Below are 19,044 nucleotides of genomic sequence, written 5' to 3'. Positions count from 1 at the left end.
ACTGTGAATTGCTTGGTTCCCTATAGCTACAGTATATAGAAGTATTAACTAGTGGAAGGTTAAAGGTAAGATCAGTTGAAATACAGCAGAGGTTCTTAGAGTCTGATTTTTAAGTTAGGGAGACTTATATATAGTTATGTCTGTTTGTTATATTTTTATAGAAAGATGAGGATTTTCATGGATGAAATGTCACTTTCCTAGATGAGAATTTTTCAGGGAAGAGTACCAACCTGTCCTGTAGCCAATCCACTAATTCCATAGCTTTTCCAGCAGAAAACAAGGAGCAGCTTGGGAGTCACCTGCTCACACCTCCATTCTCAGTGCACCAAGTGGAACTGGTTCAGGAAACAGAGACTCCTGAGCTTCCCCTGTTGCTTTCTGAGCAATAAATGGATTCGAGTGCAATATCACATGTGATATGCTCTTCTGTGTAGCTCCAACAGGTAGTGCAATGGGGATACCTCCTACTTCCAGACACATACACTCTTTACCTCCGCTTTATCTGTCCCACCTCAGTGAAGCAGAGACATTGGAGTGAGGCTTGGACACATAAGACTTGCCCAAGGTCTCACAGAAAAACAAGACAGAGCAAAGACTTGGCTAAAGATCTGGAACTCAGGGTAGCACGTCCTACCAGACATAACACATTTTACAATCTCAGGACCTTTACCCAGTGTCACTATGATTGGGAAAGATGTGATCTCTGGGAAAAACTGGGAAAGATGGGATCTCTGTTATGGATTGAGGTAAAATGCAAAATGGCTTTAAGGCACTCCAGAATTTAGTTTCATAAGAAAAACATTTAATTGACCACAATCCACAAAATGCAAGATATTTCTTTTCCACCTTGAAGTAGAAAAAAAATTGCAAGCCACATTTTTTCATCTTTATCAGCCAATGTGTAATGTTCTGAGCAAAATGGAACAAAAACCTATGCTGCCAAAATTCAACTGTTGACATTTCACAAAGGTAAACCTGCCTTTCCCTCTGGTTTGTTCAGATCTAAAAACTGAATGAATTGAGATTTTTCTATGTGACTATTATATAGATATTTTTATCCTAATAGGAAATAAATACAGCAACTAATGTCTGTGACTTTATTTTTCCTTTAGGCTGGAAAATCCACTACTAGCACATTCATAGAGAGTCTCACTTTAAATATAACCTAAGGCCTCATCTTTTTTTTTCAAAACTGAGAGGTGCCCCCAAAGAGGACTGCAAGGCATCACTGATTTATGGCTATATAGGACTACAACAGGTCAAACAATGAGAAAACAATATATTAATGTCTAGAAGTAAGGGTAAAAGCACTTCAGTTGACATTCTGTTGTAGTGATGCTAGGATACACCCAAGTTTTGGCTATTAATACCCTTTATCATTGAAAAACCTTTATTTTACATGTATTTGCAGACTTTTCAAAAGCACTCCCCATGTTAATTTTTCATTGACTTTATTTCAACTTTGAAACTTTAGTCAAAAAAGGGGATTTTTTTACTTCTAAAAATCACTCCACTGGCAAACAGAAGAAAAATTTCCCCACATGTACATCAGCATCATGATATGCAAGAGTTTCTTTTACAGTTTAGGAAAGCCTTGTGCAGTGCCTTTCAAGTGCACATACCCCTCTTTGTCCACCAATTCTTAGTCCATTTCTGTCATGTAAACAAGGCCTTGATTCTGGTCATCAATGTCTATAACATAGCTGTTCCTTCCAGTGTAAGCAGTCACTGCTAAGGTCTCTAACACTTGGTAGGATAACAGCCCTCAGTCTCAGAAATAAGCACTGACAGCAGTGGAGTTTCAATTGTGGAATGATCTCCCACAGGGAAATATACTAATTCAGCCCTGATCATCCAGTGGGCATGCTGGGAGACCTTCCCTCTTAATTAAACCCTCCAACCCTAGCTGGAACAATACTTTCTTCTAATACACATATAAAAAGACTACCTTACACTCACAAAAGAAAACTGAGCAGTGAGAAGCATTAAATCTGCAAGGAACTTGGCTGTGTTCATCTCATTTCCTAGAGAACTAGTTGAGATATTGTGATGGCAAGGAGTGAAGGTGGGCTGCAAGAGAAGGGTTTTGCAGATTAATTGAAGGTGAAATTTGACTGTTGAAGAGTTGTTCTTTAAAATAATAAAAAAAAAAAACCCCAAACCCCAAGACCCCAGCTTGCACCCTGTTACTGTGAGTTTAGAAACCATCTGTGAAATGAACCTAACACATAAATCCAAAGCAGAATGTTTCAGTGACAAAATAAACTCATGAGATATCTTTAAGACCTTTAAGTTTCTATAACAAGGCCAATTATATGTAGCCTGTTGCAGAATAATATTGGATGGCATTTTAGCTCAGCCTACATATAGAAAAATACCATTCATTTAAGATAAACATTGGGAATTTTCAACAGACATCATTAGACTTTACATGGTAATTGTAATGTGTTTGAAATGTATTGCAATTTTCTTAGGACAACACGCATCTCCATCTAGCGTCAGCCAGCTAACTTCCTAACAGCACGATAGGCAGCAGTGCCAGCACTGAACTCTGCCATTTTTATGCATGTCCTGGAGAAAGTGATAACTCATTCTTTAAGGAGGTTAACAGATCCAGGCATAAAAATATCCTGGCAAAGGAAATACCAATAACTTCAGTCAGAACAAATGCCACATATACCATGTATCCAAGTGCAGAGCTACAACCAGTATGCTTTCTGTCACATTGCAACACAGTTTTTCTTCTCTAGTGAATTTACTAGATTATTGAGATTACTCACAAAATGTTGGAGCTAAATATTCATCTTTGTGAAAAGTATTATGGCTTCAGTATAAACATTATACAGCTGTGATAGACTAACATAATTTATTTTAAAACTGAAGTGGAAACAAGCATGGCCTTGAATCACAGAAAAAAAAAAAAAAATCTATGGTCCCTATTCGAAAAAAAAACAACACCCCAAACCACACACTACAGTTTATTACTTAAAATACATGACTTCTCCACATCGCACATTGTTCATTTAAAAGGAAGAATTATTATTGTAAAAAAACCAGAGTATCAAATTGTTTTTCCAAGAAAGAGCTTTGGTCACAGCATGCCTATACAGATGTATAGGAAGAGCATGTGACAAAAGGCATGACCCAATAAATATCTGGAGAGCATATTTTCTAGAGGAACTGAAGAGAATATTTTAACTATTATTAGTTATGCCAAGATTAAAGGACACTAGGCATAGCGTAAAGAAAAAAAAAAACCAAACAAAAAAACCCAAAACAAAACCAAAACACTTTAGATATCCAAGATCTGATCCAACTTCCACTGAAGTTTGTAGGGTTTTTCCCTGCAAAATATACAGCCATCCTCAGCTACATTGTCCTCCTCCATATCTTCTCTCAGTATTGGTTTTAATGTATTGACAAAACAAAACAAACCCCAAAAGCCATAAACAACCCCAAGCCCCACAACTGATAAGAACGCTTCAAGTTTTCATGATTTTGTTACTCAGATTCATGACAGCTGAACTATTCTCAATCCAACAGTTGCTGGGACTAATATATTCCATAAAAAAAAAAAAAAAGATCTAGCTAAATTATAAAGCAAATTTCTAGCAAAATCACAATTATAAAACAAATTCCCAGAGAAGACGTTTACAGTGTGATCTAGTTCACCCTTGAGACTCAGAAACCAAAAGATTTATATATAAAAAAAAAAAAAGCAGCACCATTTAACTGTGTTTGAAAAGTCATTCTCCTTGAACCAATCTCCATGTCTTGAGTCCAAAGCATGGTAGCTAGATATTTGAGTTTTGTAATTAGCATGAGAGAGCTTGAAGGCTCATCAGATATTAATCTGATATGAATTATATTAATGTTTTAATTTATTAAAACTCACCACAATCTTAAGTTTTAAGTCTTGGGTAGGTCACAATATTCACCTGGGATTGCAAACAGATCTGAGGGCAATAACCTTCCCATTCTCTGGTAAAGAAACAGGAAAGGATTCCTGTCATTTTCTTTTTGCAGCCAAGGGTATTACACAAAGAGATTGAGGAATACTGGATTATAAACACAAATGAGTACATACCTAATAGTAAATTCACCAGAGCTATAGTTTTCTCTCTAATACCTTTTGCATTATGTTACTTAATCCTAATCCTTAACTTCACAAATATTTATCAGTGGGTAACAATGCAAGAAGATTCCCGATGTGCAAAAGTAATTTATGTATATAAATATTGTAGGAGCAGAGCCTTTGGCAACAGACTGCAAGGCAAAGACCATTTCTTCCTTTGAAAGTGTATAGCACCTTGAACAATGACCTAAACCTCCCACTCTTACTGCAATATAAATATTATCAAATAATACGCACTAGTCATTTTCCAACAGTCTCCAACAGAAATCAGATGGTAGCATGAACAACTGAACTTAAGATGTTGCCATAAAAATAAGACAGTTGAATGAGGGCAGTTGTGCAGTAGCAATTGCATGATTATGTTCTTCTAACATCACTGACTGTAGTTTTTTTAGAGAAAACTATATTGGATAAAAAAACCAAACCCCACATAATCAGACTGTACATGACAAAACCTGGCAAAACATAGACACCTTGCGTATCTACAGCTACAGTTAGCTATGGTGGTTCTTTCCTGCTAGTTTCTCTGTTACCAGTAAGACTCTCCTTCACTAAAGTGTTGTTACACATGAACCAGACCTGATCCATATTTCTAGCTTCACTTCTCCGACAACCAAAGTATGGCTCAGATTGCTGTGTAAGCTTGGGGTATGTAATGTCCTACCACTATGCTCAGAGTCATCACCCAACTTTCTCTGGTTTTACTTCATTCAAGTAAATCGATCTGTCTTGAGTCCATTGCTGACCATCACTCAAGACACAAAACTACCATCTACCACAGGAGCTGGGCTGTGGCCAGGAAAGGGTCATTTTAGTTTCAATCTCCTCTTGCTCTTCCTGCGTGCTTTATCACCAATGGAGTGACTAGTATGCAGCCCAACACCCTTATGCAGCAAGCTGATGTTTCCTGCATACTAACACCCTCATATTCTCAATACTGACTTTCAGGAGCACCAGGAGTCACTCCACATTTTTCTAACAAAGAATCTGCTCCGTCTAAAAAAAAAAAAAAAAAAAAAAGAGCAACACTGCTGACAGCAGCACTATCCTGACTTAAGAACAGTAGCTCCAGGTTAGTTCAAGTAGCCTGCAGCTTAAGATTATTACCCTTTTCCCACTGATTTCCAAATGTCCTTTCAGCTTGATATATCCCCACATCTGCTATTCCAAAAACAGGATGCCCAGGCCTCTGTAAGACAGCAGCCCTGTTTAGTTCCACAAGCCAAGTTCACCAGGCTGTAAAACTCACCTCATTTGCCAGTCTGTGCAACCCTGGCATTGGAACCCCCTCTAGAAAGGCCATTGTGCAGACACATAACTCAAATACAGGCCTTTCAGCAATATGGAAAGTCTTGAGAAAATTAATTGATCATGAGAAATTTCAAGCACTGAGTAAAACTCTGATATTTCTGATAAATACCATGGAGGCCTCATTTAGATTTAAAAAAAAAGACAAGAAAATGAAAAGCATAGTCCTGAGTTGCATCTGTATCCTGAAATATTTCTGTAGTTTTTATCCTGATTTTGCCATACTGTCAATACCAATACCACAACTCCTTATGTAAACTCTATTTGACAACTGAAATCTGTTGAAGAATTTTTTTAAAAAGTTCCTGCTGAGGGAGCATATCACAAGAATTTTTTAAAATAGAAATCTAAGTTGAACGAACTGTGCCTTTTTGCTGTATGAATCTATGTTGATCCAAAACCAAAAGGAAGATACCTCCATCATCAGAAGGGACTCTGGATCTAAAATGCAACTAAAGCTAAAAGAAAAGTCGCATATGAAAAATGACATACATGTGTACTGCTCTCTTTGAGTTATATTCCTATAAGGACGATTATCAGAGAACGTATACATTGTTTGGCATATTTATTACATTGTGGGGTTCTTCCACAGAGTCATATATTTCAGTCCAATTAATTAAAGCAGAATTGAGTGCCATCTCTTGCCATACTTATAGATGGAAAGTTAAAGGTGCCCAGTATTAATGCCTTTCAACATGGATCCTCTTGCTAAAGGGACAGAGGAGACAATCTTCTTTGTAGATTGATTCATGCTGACTGTATGGGCTTCCATATGACTGTACACGTGTGTGGGTTATATTGGAGACAGCACAAAATGGGAGGTGCATCATCTGTCACACTCTTTCCCCTCAGCCGAAAAGGTCTCTCTCCTGGGCAGCTCTATTAGACAGGAGTTTGGCAGCACTGAGATGGTGAGATGGCACAGCTGCAAGCCACAGCGCAGCCACTGAGAGGTCCCTGCCCCCAAAAGTTCCCCCAAGATCTTTGCAAATGTCTCACTTCCTTGCATCCCTCATTCCCAAAAGTTCACTTGGGGACAGATGGAAGAAGAATGAAGGAAAATAATTTTTCTTCCATTAGGTGGACCCTCCCTGTCACTCATTAGTTTTCTATTAACAACAATTATCTCTTTCCAAGTTTAGCTCCCAGTTATTTTAAGAAAACAATAGCAGACAGCACCACAAAAAGGATAAAGGGAAGTCCTCCAGCTTGACTCTTCTAATGGTGTTTTCTGAAGAATTATGACCGACTTTGAATCTTTCATAAGCCAAATGACTTTTAATAAACTAATTTTCAGGACACATTTATTTGTTAGGATTCTGCGAGCAGCAGTGTTATATGGAGGCCTTGCTATCCTGTATTTTGCTAGATGGCATTATGATGGCAAGCTTAACAATCAGGTGCCTAGAGCCTGTTTTTCAGTGCTCCTTTCAACTATAATCACAATAAACACATTAATAGACATTTTAAACATTTCTCATCTTCCACTGTTATGCAATGCCCTAATGAAGCACAGTGCTTTAGTGAGGAACAGCTAGGTAGGTGGAAAAGGTGGGTGGAATTTAGGTCAGAGAAGTTAATTACCTGATCTGGAATTTGGCCAGAGTACCAGGGTTAACACCTGAAATCTTATGAAAGCAGTGTGCGATCTTCAACCACCTCAGGTAGTTGGGACCTCTTTTTCACATTTCAGACAGCTGCTCTCAAGTACCTTGCCCTTTGGCGGCATAGTAGGGCGTGGCTCTCTAGTGATTTACACCATGAACTTAAACATTAACCACCACCTTTGAGGTCTCAGCCCGAGCGCAACTGTAGTCTGACCATGCACAGCATGAAGAGGTACACCTGTAGGAGTTGGTTTAGGACTCAGGGCAAGCTTTTGCATAGTTGACAGAGAGCATTCAGAGAGGGCTCATCGCTGCATTCTGCAATTGCAGCAAGGGGTATGCATGCATTTTTCTAACCCAGTGCAACAATCAAAACATCAATACATTCTGTCCTCATTTCTGTGCCGAGAGCAGAGCAGTTTCCAGAACAAATACCTTATGCCTGGAAAGAATAAGAAAGAGAGCAAAGCACTTATAAATGTATAATGATGGGGTTTTTGTTTGGTTGGTTTTTTTAAACCTAAGGTAAATTGAGTTGCATTCAAAAGGACTGACCGATTAACTACTGAAAAAGCCAAAATCCCACTGTGGCCACAACTGACAGCTTGATTAGTGTCTCTTTTTCAAGGTTTTGAAAAGTACCTTAGCAGTGCGTGGGGGGAGAATCATAAATTATTAAGGTGCCACCTACAGCTTTCATTAATTCCCAGTCAAAGAAATGTCAAAAACTTAAAAAATACTGTATTTGCTTTCCAAAATGTAAACAAATTCCACAGGACTGCGCTGCTCTTAAGTCTAGGAAATAATCATATATCAGTGTCTGGGTGGACAGAGCAACACTGCTTTCTGGGAAGAGGGCTGCTGCCACAGCCCAGCCTGACCTTCCTTACTTCACCTCTCACAGATCCATAGTGCTCTCTGAACTGGAGGTGGCCTCACATGCCGGCCCTTTTCTCACTCACATACACAGACCCGCTGTTCACAGGATGCCCTCAACTCACCATGGAATTCATGGCAAAGTGATTGTGCTGTGTCTGTAGGTCAAGGGCATGTTGGTAGCTCACGCCGATCTCTGTGTGACTCTGCAGGAACAATTCTTTGTTGTGGCTGATCCAGTCGAACATCTAGAAGTATTCACACAGGACAGAGGGAAAAAAAAAGTGTTAGACAAGGATGAAAAAAATAAGAGACAGTGCAAAATGTAAAAATCCACAGTTCCGAGACAGATACATATGCAACACAGACAGAAAAACCCTCATCTATGTTCCTCATCAAAATAAGCTGTTGTCGAGCAATAGAAGCATTTAAGTTATCACCATATTTCATTATTAACAGAATGATAGGTCAGGAAACATAACTCATAAAGCATGTTCCTCAGTAAGCTGATCCCATAGTCTTTTCCTGTAAGTAATGGGAATTTCATATATAGAAAGAAGGCAGCAGAGAGACCTAAAATCAGGGGTTGCTCCACTGACCGAAGATCTAGCAGTTCATAAAGTACCCTTAATCCAGAAATGGACCAAAAATTCCATAAATATTATTGATGTGATTTTCTCACCCCCCCCTTTCTTTTTCATCTATACATAAAGTTTCCAAATGTTACATTAAAATAGCCGGCTGACTTCCTACGCTTCTATTTCCTAGATCTTTCCAATTCTAAAGCCAGAATCCAGTCTATCTTCCACTTATTATTTTTGGGATGAAGAGAGAAAAGGAAAAAAAAAAAAGTATTTTATTAATATCTATAAAAAGTACACATTTCAACTTCTCCCACTTCCAAATGTATTTTCAAGCAAAATGGATAGTTCAGTACTTCAGACAGAGAGAAATATATTGAATAAAGCTGATGAAACTTATGCCTTATTTTGTAGCACATTAATGTGATGTTTCAATCTGCAGCACATTCATTTGTTATAAGCTGTCACAACTCAGCTAGGAGATAGCGTGTTTATATTTTGGCTTGTTTTGTGTTGTGTTAGAGAATAAATGCATTCAAAGTGAGAACCTTTCATTCTTTACTCCTGTCTACAGCTCTGCAGGCATTACAATCTCAGATTTCTTCTCTTCTGCAAATATTTTTGTTACAGAATCCCTTCAAACCATGTTCCCTCATCTCCAACCCAGAAAGCTGGGGAACTGTCCATTAATAAGGACTCTTTCATAATAAAATAACCAATGTATTAATTCATTATAAGGAAAGAAAAACTAATTGTAGAGGCAGTAGAGGTGAGGTGAATACAGTTCCTGGTGTTAGAGAAAGCATTTTAGGGTGAAAGGCAAGTGATGCAGCTTCTAAGCAACCACCTTACAGTCAAAGGGTCAGTCCAGATCTTTGTTATTTCATTTGTGTGTCCTCCAGTCAAGAGCTGTTTTGCTCTTTAGCACTGAATAACAATTTTTGACCTGTGACAGCTGAAGAACACTCAGAGCCCACTGCTCAGGCACTGTATGTTGCTGTAGTTCCTCAGGGTCAGTTCCCCATTCCCTGTAGAGACGGTGCTCCTAAGAGTAGAGAAAAGGCCCTGTATGGGTCACCTGAGATTCCTGCAATAAACTCAGCATTTCATGCTGAGCACTCAATTCAGCATGGGAGAGCACTGCTTTATGCAGGGGATTTGCAGAAATAATATTGAATATCCCTTTCATCAAAAGGCAAATAAACATTGCAAGTGCTCCAATGCCACCAGACACACTACACTGACCTGGTCCCAAAAATCTGTCATATATGCCTGACTTCTTAATCTTTTGTTTATGAAAATATACTTGCAACTACAGAGTCTGTACTAGCTTGTATTTTGTGTTGATGATAGTCTTAAAGGCCAAGTTTGGTTCAAGTTACAATGATACAAGTCCAAAGTAATCTCATTGACACAGTTACTTTCTCATTTGTACCCATGGAGCTGATCAAAATCAGGCCTATCACCATTTTTTTCAGAAAATATAAATAAAAAGATTTTTGCAAGGATGAGGTCAGGGGTTTCAAACATTACTGCTAATTAAACAGAATGAAACAACCTACCTTAACCTGAAGAGACACCTAAAGCTTTCTCATTGGATTCCTTTTTCTCACTTTATTAAGATTTAATAAGCAACATTAGCACAAAATAATTTGCCACACTTGAGGGCTTGAAGAAAAAAAAAAAAAGCTATAAAGCCAGTAAAGAGAGAAAAATTCCATAACAGCAAAGTTCATGTCCCAACAACAAGATTTTACATCTCTGCTGAGAAACCAACACACACTTGTAAGTAAATATACGTTTGATGTGAACATTTCTTAATGTTTTAAACAATCTAAAGACATTCAGGGAAAAGAGAACTGGCAGCAATCCACTAAAAATAAACAGTAAATCTAGTATTTTATGCTCAGCAAAGCCAAATCAGGATCTTTTAGAGACAAGTAATTTAAACTAGTAATCTATTATTCTGTGGATAGGGAGCATTTCCGCCATCTAATCTATACACATATTATTGGATGAGAATCTAGGTTACGTTAAACCAGGCTTCTGCCTTTTAAAATACAATAATAAACTATCAAGAAAAAAAAAAAAAGAAAGAAATTTAGGAGATGATTAATCTTTTTGTCTTATTTAATCAACTGAAATACGCAACAGCAGTTGAAAGGATGACCTTCAAGAATTTTGAGCAACAGACCTCAGTGATGAGATCTGTACCACCTTCCAAAACAGTATGGTTTTTTAACCTTCTACTCATGGACAATAGCAGATTTTGGAAGAGACTCAATTTCAGTTTAGACTTTGAATCTTTCTATTGTAGTCTTCATAAAAAATTACTTTGGTTTCAGCTGGCCTATGCCTGTAGCAAATTATCCCCCATCAATATGGTCTGGAGTCTCTCCCTGACTCTCTCAAGTCTCACTTGAAAGCCCAGAGAATGAAGAGGTTTGAGTTTCATGTGGTTTGGAGCAGGGAGAAAATAAAGCAAGATGCCTAGGAATGAGTGCAGAATAAAAAGATGCAGATTCACTACAGTCTAAAGTAGGGTTAATGGTGCACTTTGCACTGTAAAAACTTTCATTGCTCTCGAGTCTTAATGAATAATAAGCAGTATTTACAGTCATTCTTACTTTATACAGCAACCAGGGCTTTGCAAGACTGCAGACATGTCTACCTTACGCAAAGGATTACTATATCTGAGATATCCAAACAAGTTCCAGATGAATTGGTACCTCTGCATGGCACAGTCCAGTGCTGTGTGGAAATACTAACTAGACCCTCAAAACAGCACAGCCTGGGCACAGTACTGCTTGGATTTGTCTACATTGCTTTTGTTTCCAGGGCTGGTTCCTTCCCAGACTTCTCAAGCATTTCTGCTTAATGCTTACTTAACTGTAGACATTTTCCCAAGCACCCAGAAGAGACTATTGGGTTTTCTTCTCTTGTGGCATCATGGAAAACTTCGTAATTTCACCCTCCAATCAAGGATGCATGGAAATGGTAAGCATCTCACAGTCCCACAGATCACAAGATTTGCTTAACAAATGTGGGATTTAAATAAATAAATCAATAAATACATAAAAATGGGGTCTTATTTGCTCTTGATATCTAATGGATTGTGTTTTCAAACTTTCCTCTTTGACCACAAAGTCTAAAATGGACTTAAACAATTTTCTTATGATAATACAACTGGAAGTTGAGGCTCTGAAAATACCAGATGTTGGGTGACTCATGATGATGCTGTGAGAGTTTGCAATGTGTGGCCAGGAGGTTTCAGTATGAAGGTCTGTCAACATTGTCTGGCCTGGCCCATATTACTAGCAATATTTCCTGAAAGACTTCAAGTTAAACTTGTTTTCCACATGAGAAACACTGATGCTTCCTGTGTTCCTGAAGTGAGTGTGCTGCCTAGTTTGCTTAATTAAAGCACACCATTAAGGTTGTGAGCATGGCAATGACCCAAGAATTGCTATTTTACTCAACCCTGCAAGGACCACTCCAGTGTCAAGGGGCTAACTTGAGCTCCTGAAATAATGTTCAATATCCTTTGATAAGTTAGTTTCCCTGTCAAAGGAATGAGTTTTTAATACAGTAAATAGCAGAGTCTGGAGAATGTGCCCTGTGAGATCAGCTTAAACCAGATACAGTGTCTCAGCTAACTGAGATTTTCTGTGTCATTATAACATTGCGATATAACACTGTATCAATTGATCTCATCCCATTCATGAAAAAGACTGCCCTAACAAACCTAGCCTAGTGGTTATCATAAAATTAATGGATCTTTAATTATTCCTTTGACTTACTTCTTAGTTGAAGTCATGCTGACTGCCAGTGAGTTAATTCTTCTCTTAAGTCTGCTAATCATTCCTGCAGTCATGAATTCACACTAAAAGGAGTGCAGAATAACTAAGATTGGACATTATATCACTTAAAACATGTGAACCAACTGTCCTCAATGTCTCCCAGACTGGCACTTCTCCACATTGCTGTAGATAATCTGGAGACCAATTAAGTAGTTAAGAGTTTTCCAGTGACTGAGTAGCTGGGGGGAGGAGTTAAGCATACTTAAAACCGAAGATAAACTCCAATGTGATTATCTCTTGTAGTCCCTGTTCCTAACAATACATAAAAGAAAGTGAACGCATATGCTGAAGAATGTTAAGTGCTGCATTTCATTAAGAAAATTAGTCTCTTATGAGAGAGTCAGAAGAACTAAGAATGATCCAGAGGGTCTCCACCCAACACTTTGTTAAAGCATCTACCCTGTCATTAACGATCATACATGCACCAGTAATTATTACACATGTGGTCTTGAGGCCACTTCACTTGAGAGTTAGGGTATCAGATCATATCTCCAATGTCAGTCGTGCTGGCAACAATGAGTTCGTAGCCTCACGTTTTGTCATCATAGTTGATGAGTTACTAGAAAATCCAGGTTAAGTGTAAGACCAAAGAGCAGGTCTCAAGCTGGTCATGAGTAAGTCCTACAGAGGGAGAATGTGACTCCATACTTTCCCTAGATTTGTAACATCTGGCAGGCTAGTGAGTACAGGACAAGAACAGCTGTTTGAGAACAGAGAAGAAACACATGGATAATGGAACAGCATGTATGCAGACTGTGTGCAGTCCAGCCCTACTTCAGATAAAATGAGATTTATAACATCATTTCAAATAATAACCTCTGCTCTCTGGCTTTTGTCAGAGCTTGCTGAGGAGCATTAGCACTGGATTCTGGAACAGTGGTGCACGGCACCACAGGATGATGTTCCCATCACATGGCTGGCAGCACACCCTATGCCAAGTGGTGCTGATGGGAGGATTACAGCCCTCATGGTTTTGGCAGCAAGTGAACCGAATATATTTATTAATGAAATTGTTTATACATGCTAAAAATAATAAATCCCAAATCCGTCTAACACTATACTAGGACTGGAATTAATTATGAACCTGCTTGTAGCAAATCATCTTCTCTGTAATTTCTGAGCCATAAATATCAAACTCATACGGGTGAGTAAGGGCAGAATGATAACCATTATAATCACACCATCTTGAAGAGCAATATAGGATACATATCAAGAAAACGGTCCCAAAGGGACATTCAGGTCAAGTCCAATCACTGCTTTTGGCAGCTAACCACAGTATAAAGTTTCCTTTCATAAAGGGATGAAGATCCACCTGAAAACTAGTTAAGTGCCACAGCTCAGCTCCTCCTATGAGAGGCAGTTCCAGAAACTTTCTGCTCCTGTTACTGAAGTCTTCATATATTCTCTGACTTAAATCAGACTAGGTCAACACTGTCCTTTAAGTTAAAAAACTTCTCCTCCCAGGTATTTAACCTTTTCCAGTGTGGACAGGGAGCATTCACTGTCTCTCCTGCTGTTTATTTTACTAGAGCCCAGCTCTTTTATTTCTTCATAAGATACACAGCCTCTCTCTGCACTTGTTCTAGTTCATGATTATCTTTCTATCCAAACTAAGGTCCTAACAGAACTTTGTGGAATTTCGATTTTTTGCTGGAAATAGCCTAGCTGACATCATCTAGGATCACCTGTGCAGTGCTTCTCCCATCAACTTTGGAAAAGAAGATACCAAAACAGGAGAGCAACAGCGACTGAATTAACATCAGTACCTTCTGCATTACCCCACTATCTTTTCTCTTGGTAGCCTCCTGCATAAATATTGACAAAGACCAGAAGTGTATACTGGATTTGTTCTGACAAGATCAACTTGGGTTACGTTCCAAATAAGAAGAGCAAGTTCAAGGGCACTTAGGAAAAATATGAGGCAGGGTTTTGTAATAAACTCCAGTCAGTCTTACATGTAATGCACCAGGCACAAACGTGTTCTCTCAATGTGGCTCCATATGCTGCTAACAAAGAGGAAAAAAAAAAAAAAAATTAATCTGAAAGAATATCTTTCCTGTAGTTGAGTAGAGGGCAGATGACTAATTATATGCCAGATGAAATCCCTATTAGATTAGTGCTTTCCAATCTTTTCCAATTTGTGGACCCCATAAAATTTTAAAGGCAAGTGCTATAGCAAATTAAAGTCTATGGAAAATATATCTGTTTTATTGAATACCTTTACCAACTACTAAGGAACTTAATATCCATGATCCACAGGTTGGAAAATGCTGGAGATAAGCACGCATCACTTATTAAAGAGAGATCCATATAAAAGTCCATGTGCATTTTGAATTTTCAAAACTATCTAGCCAGTGTTAAATTGACTAATCTACAACAGAAAGTGGAAAGTTCCACTCTGAGAGCATCTACAGATAAGCAAGTTCATTTTCATATGTTTCCACAATATAAACAAAATAATAACACACGTAGAACAGTAACGGCCAGAGTCCCTCTCTTGAGGTTTACTAAGTTTCCAGCTACAAGGTCTATTCCTATCTCATTAAGTGAGTTGAAGTATTCACAACAATTCAATTAAAGGTAAATCAAGCTGTATTCCTTACATCTCTTGCAATTGAATTTAGCCATTATTTGAACAAAAAAAGAATACCATGCAACAGATCTGTGGTACATACACAGTCTACACTGATATGTAAGGGCCTGACCCTGGAAAGATTTGCACGTGAGCTACCTTTATAAAAAGCAATCAATCAAGAAAGTCTCCTAGTGCCTCCAGACAACAATCATAACTACAGTTTAATTGGAACCAGACATATCTAGGTCACCTGTACATCTGGAAAAGGCCAACAGAAGTGCAACACCTCCACAAAGGAGCACATGAAAAGAGCCAACAGTCTAAAGAATCAGGACATTTACCTGGAATACAGAAAATCCCTCTGCTCAAGCCTCTGAGCTAAATTCAGGAGAACAGAGGGCTGATGCTGGATGTCCAGGCTAGTGGCTCCCTAAGGCTTGAGGAGCCAGAAAAAAAGACCCAGCAGGCAGGACACTGGCCTCATTAGTCAGAGCCTGTCCCACAGCCCCTGAGGGCTGATAGCAACCAGGTTTAATCAAGAGATCATCAGGCAAGTTGTGGTGACAAGACAAGTCCAAGCTTAAGCTAGGAAGTCAATCAGCAGGTCAGGATCAGGTGCAGTGAAGGTAATCAGGCTCAGGCACAGCCCCACAATTGCAGCACAGGTCCACAGTGACAAGGCAGGTCCCAGGTCATGCCACAAAATCAGACAATGGATCAGTCCCCAGCTCAGCAGGGCCCACGGCCAGGCAGGGCAGGGGCAAAGCTGGAGGCTGATACCCACAGCTGAGCTGAAATGCAGCTCCTGGCCCATGGGCAGGGGTTGGGGAGGCCCCAGGTGAGGCTGGTCAGAGCCTTTAACACCCAGCAGTGCCCACAGAGCCCTAACACTGGGTTGGTGACCTGAAGGGTCACTAGGAAAATGGCTGTTCTCAGACAGGAGTGTATTGGCCCCAGACTTAAAGAAAACTTCAATAGCACATTTTGGTTTTTTTATGAATCATCAAATTTGATGAAAACTGCTTCAACAGAAAAAAATCCCAATCTGCTGTAACTCCTATCGCCACTCTACAAATACAGCCTTAATTAAATCAAAGCACTTGTAGGTTTAAAATAGAACTCAGTGTACATCTAAATGCTTTGCTAAGCCAAGGCCTAAATAAAAAGTTGTGTTTGTTTTTCTGTTTGCCTCTTGTTTACAGATGGTGACGGACGAGCCAATACTTCTGCCAGATCTTTCCCTTTCACATGTGTTCGGCGTGGTCCACAGCCAGGGTAAATTGGTGTCATTCCAATGAGGCCAATTTACACCAGCTGAAGATTCAGACCCACAGCTGTATTTGTGTAACCTCAATGCTGCATGAACACAGTTTTTCCATTATAAATATCTGTGTATATGATTCATAGAGTACAGTAAGTTTAAGCTACAGCTCATTAAATTATTCCAGACAATGGGCCCAATTGTCAACCCACTAGAAAATTAGCTAGATGTGTGACATGACAAATAGCTTTGTATTAATATCGGAGCACCATTTCCAACACACTCATGTTGAATGTTCCTAGTAAATGGCAGAGTAAGAGATCTGTGTTTTTTTCCTGACAGATATCAAGCCACAGCCATGCACAAAGTAAGGCACGTGATTCCTATAATGCTGAAGAGATGCGATAATTTTATTGTTGAAGGTGGGAGAAAATTACAGATACTGAACACATAAATATGACTAATGATATCTGGGCGTATTTTGTGCATCTGCATTTTTGCCTGCTTTTTGAAATATTGTACCTTTCCACCACACTTAGTGACATCAAACACTCAGGCATTCCTGGAAAGGATTTTCTGTTGCTTAGAATGGAAATGGCCTTTCCTGGGCACAGATCATCTACAGAGAACTGCTTGCTGTCTAAGTGCAAATTAATTCATTGGCTGGATAGGAAATGTAATACTAAAGGAGATAAATAGACAACAGCCTCATGAATGGAAAAAACAGTGTAAATTATGTAAATAGGTCAGAGTGGGTCCCCAGATGAGGGATCTTCCTCTCAGTGTTCAGAATCTGTGAGATACAATTTCATTCAGTTGAAAATGCTGTATGAGTTTGGTGACTTTGTTATAGACCCTGGTTCTATTCCCGGTTTAACGCGCAACATTCCTGTGACTCCAAATAGCTGCCGTTAAAAAGAAAACAGCTAGGCAAATGTTTACGGCTTTATATCACAAGCATGGCATTTCCCCTACCAAATTCACCTGTGTCTGAGGCCCAGAGATACAGCTGTGGTGAAATCATAGGTTTAAACTCCTGACATGTCATGACGCTTCAGGGCTGGAGCTGGGACCTCTGCACAGATGGAAATCCGAAGATGTCAGCTTTCCGTTGGATTTTGGGATGTCCAGCACTCCCTACCCCTGTGCCCCAGCTATTTCTCCATCCCATGAATCAACCGGTTCAATGTTTTCCCTTGACACCGGCAAACCTGGCGAGCTGGGAGGGCGGACAGTGTCCCCGCCTGGGGACACACGCTCCACAAGTGGCACCGGGCCTCACCGCCCCCTCGGCAGTGCCCCTGGTTTTCATGGGCCTGCCTTAAGGCCTACCTCAGTGAACAGACTTTTTGGCAAAAAACTTAAAAACCAACTCGCCCCTCACAGTGACTTCTTTTTCCCCAGGGCTGAAAGGATTGTAAAAGCTAATTTGGCCGGGTGTTAAGGCTGCTTGCGCATTCCCCTGTGCAACAGGCGCAAGTCACGGGTTGTGCAGTGGGGCAGCGGTGGGGCGGCCTGTGAGGAGGCCGTGAGCCACCCCGAGCCGGTCCCGGCCGGTTCCCGCCGGCTCTGGCACTGAGGGGGCCCCGGCGGGGAAAACCACCACACGCCAGAGCCTGACCGTCACGCCAAAACCTCCGTCAGCCAGAGAAGCGCCTGGGTACAAGGGGTTAGGGAAATAAAATGGCGGCCACGGAGGGCTGGAGGCACTCCGTGGGGTCGTCCGTGGCAAAGGGGGCAGGGACACCCCCGAGGGATGGCGAGTGGCCCACGCCAGGGCAGGGACACTAAGGAACAGCAGCAGAAAGAAACCCATGCAAATATTACCCCCAACGTCCCCCACTGCCTGTCACCCCACCAGAAGAATTTTGATGGACTGAGTATAAGCTGTGACAAAAATCAGGGAAATTGAGTCTGGGGAAGAATAAGTGTTTATGGGAGTTGTGTCCTACTTTTTACTTTCAACACCCAAATTGAGATCAGAAGTTTGCGTTGATTAGCAATAAATTGAGCAAAATTCCTCAACTCGAGACTGTTTTGCTTGCGACACCTTTTCAGTACCTGTGTAGGATGTAAGGCATCCGGGATTTTGACGCCAAGTAATATGGAGGGGCCTTGCAATACATGAAGGTTGAAGAAAACATTTCTGGATTAGTTTTCATAACGTGCATGATATGTAAGAAGAAGAGCCAGAGTGACCTGGTTTAAAACGACACTAATACTCCCGGAAATGATCCACAGACCATGCTCCTGGTTTCACCTCTTAAACTATCATCAGCTCCTAAGGAGGGAACCTCTCAACTGCACACCCACCCTTATGTGTTCCCTATAAATAGATATGAAGGCTAATTTAAGATATACTTTTAAGACCCCAAGCTCTGCCAGGTGTGGGCCATTTAAAGCATTTCAGCCAGGTCAGGAAGATATTAATTTAGGAATAATCACATAGCTACATCTGAAAGATGCTGCACAATAAGTCTATGAACTCATGCACAGTTTGATTACATTATTTCCTGACAGCAAGGCTCTTGTGACCTAACCTTCTTGAGGATCAAAGCAATAAATAAAAAAAGCAGCTTTCTTCCCTTTTTCTATAAGTTCAGGCCTCTTTCTTCTCTTTTTCTAGATGTGTGGGCTTCGTTGCCCTTTAGAGCATTTGGGTCTTCTTGTCTTCATTAGTTAAAGCAGAACTTCATGCTTATAATATGCTATATTCATCCTTAAAAATGAGTTTTAAGTCTGTATTCAGATGCCAAAACACTTTCTGTTGCCATACTGATCAGGAGAGCATTCCTGTGCTTCCCAGTGGTGCCAAGTTGGAGAAGCTGAAACAGCTTCGAA

The 19,044-nt window shown here is 39.9% G+C and overlaps 1 protein-coding gene across 14 annotated transcripts in view; it reads right to left on the bottom strand.

Annotated features, from left to right (window-relative positions):
- The window catches only part of KALRN (kalirin RhoGEF kinase), a 532,819-nt gene that overhangs the window by 287,136 nt on the left and 226,639 nt on the right, over positions 1-19,044 (bottom strand). For all 14 annotated transcript variants that reach the window (XR_005932657.1, XR_005932658.1, XR_005932659.1 and 11 more), the window contains exon 6: positions 8,052-8,174. Coding sequence is in view for 11 of the 14 variants with exons in the window: in XM_030018367.2 (XP_029874227.2) it covers positions 8,052-8,174 (123 nt within the window). In the remaining 3 variants the exon portion in view is untranslated. The remainder of the gene's footprint in view (positions 1-8,051; positions 8,175-19,044) is intronic.

The sequence above is a fragment of the Aquila chrysaetos genome, chromosome 6 (genome assembly GCF_900496995.4).
Source record: "Aquila chrysaetos chrysaetos chromosome 6, bAquChr1.4, whole genome shotgun sequence".
Classification (NCBI taxonomy): Eukaryota; Metazoa; Chordata; class Aves; order Accipitriformes; family Accipitridae; genus Aquila; species Aquila chrysaetos.
The sequence above is the reverse complement of the archived record's forward strand: the minus strand, read 5'-3'. Positions and strand labels throughout refer to the sequence as shown.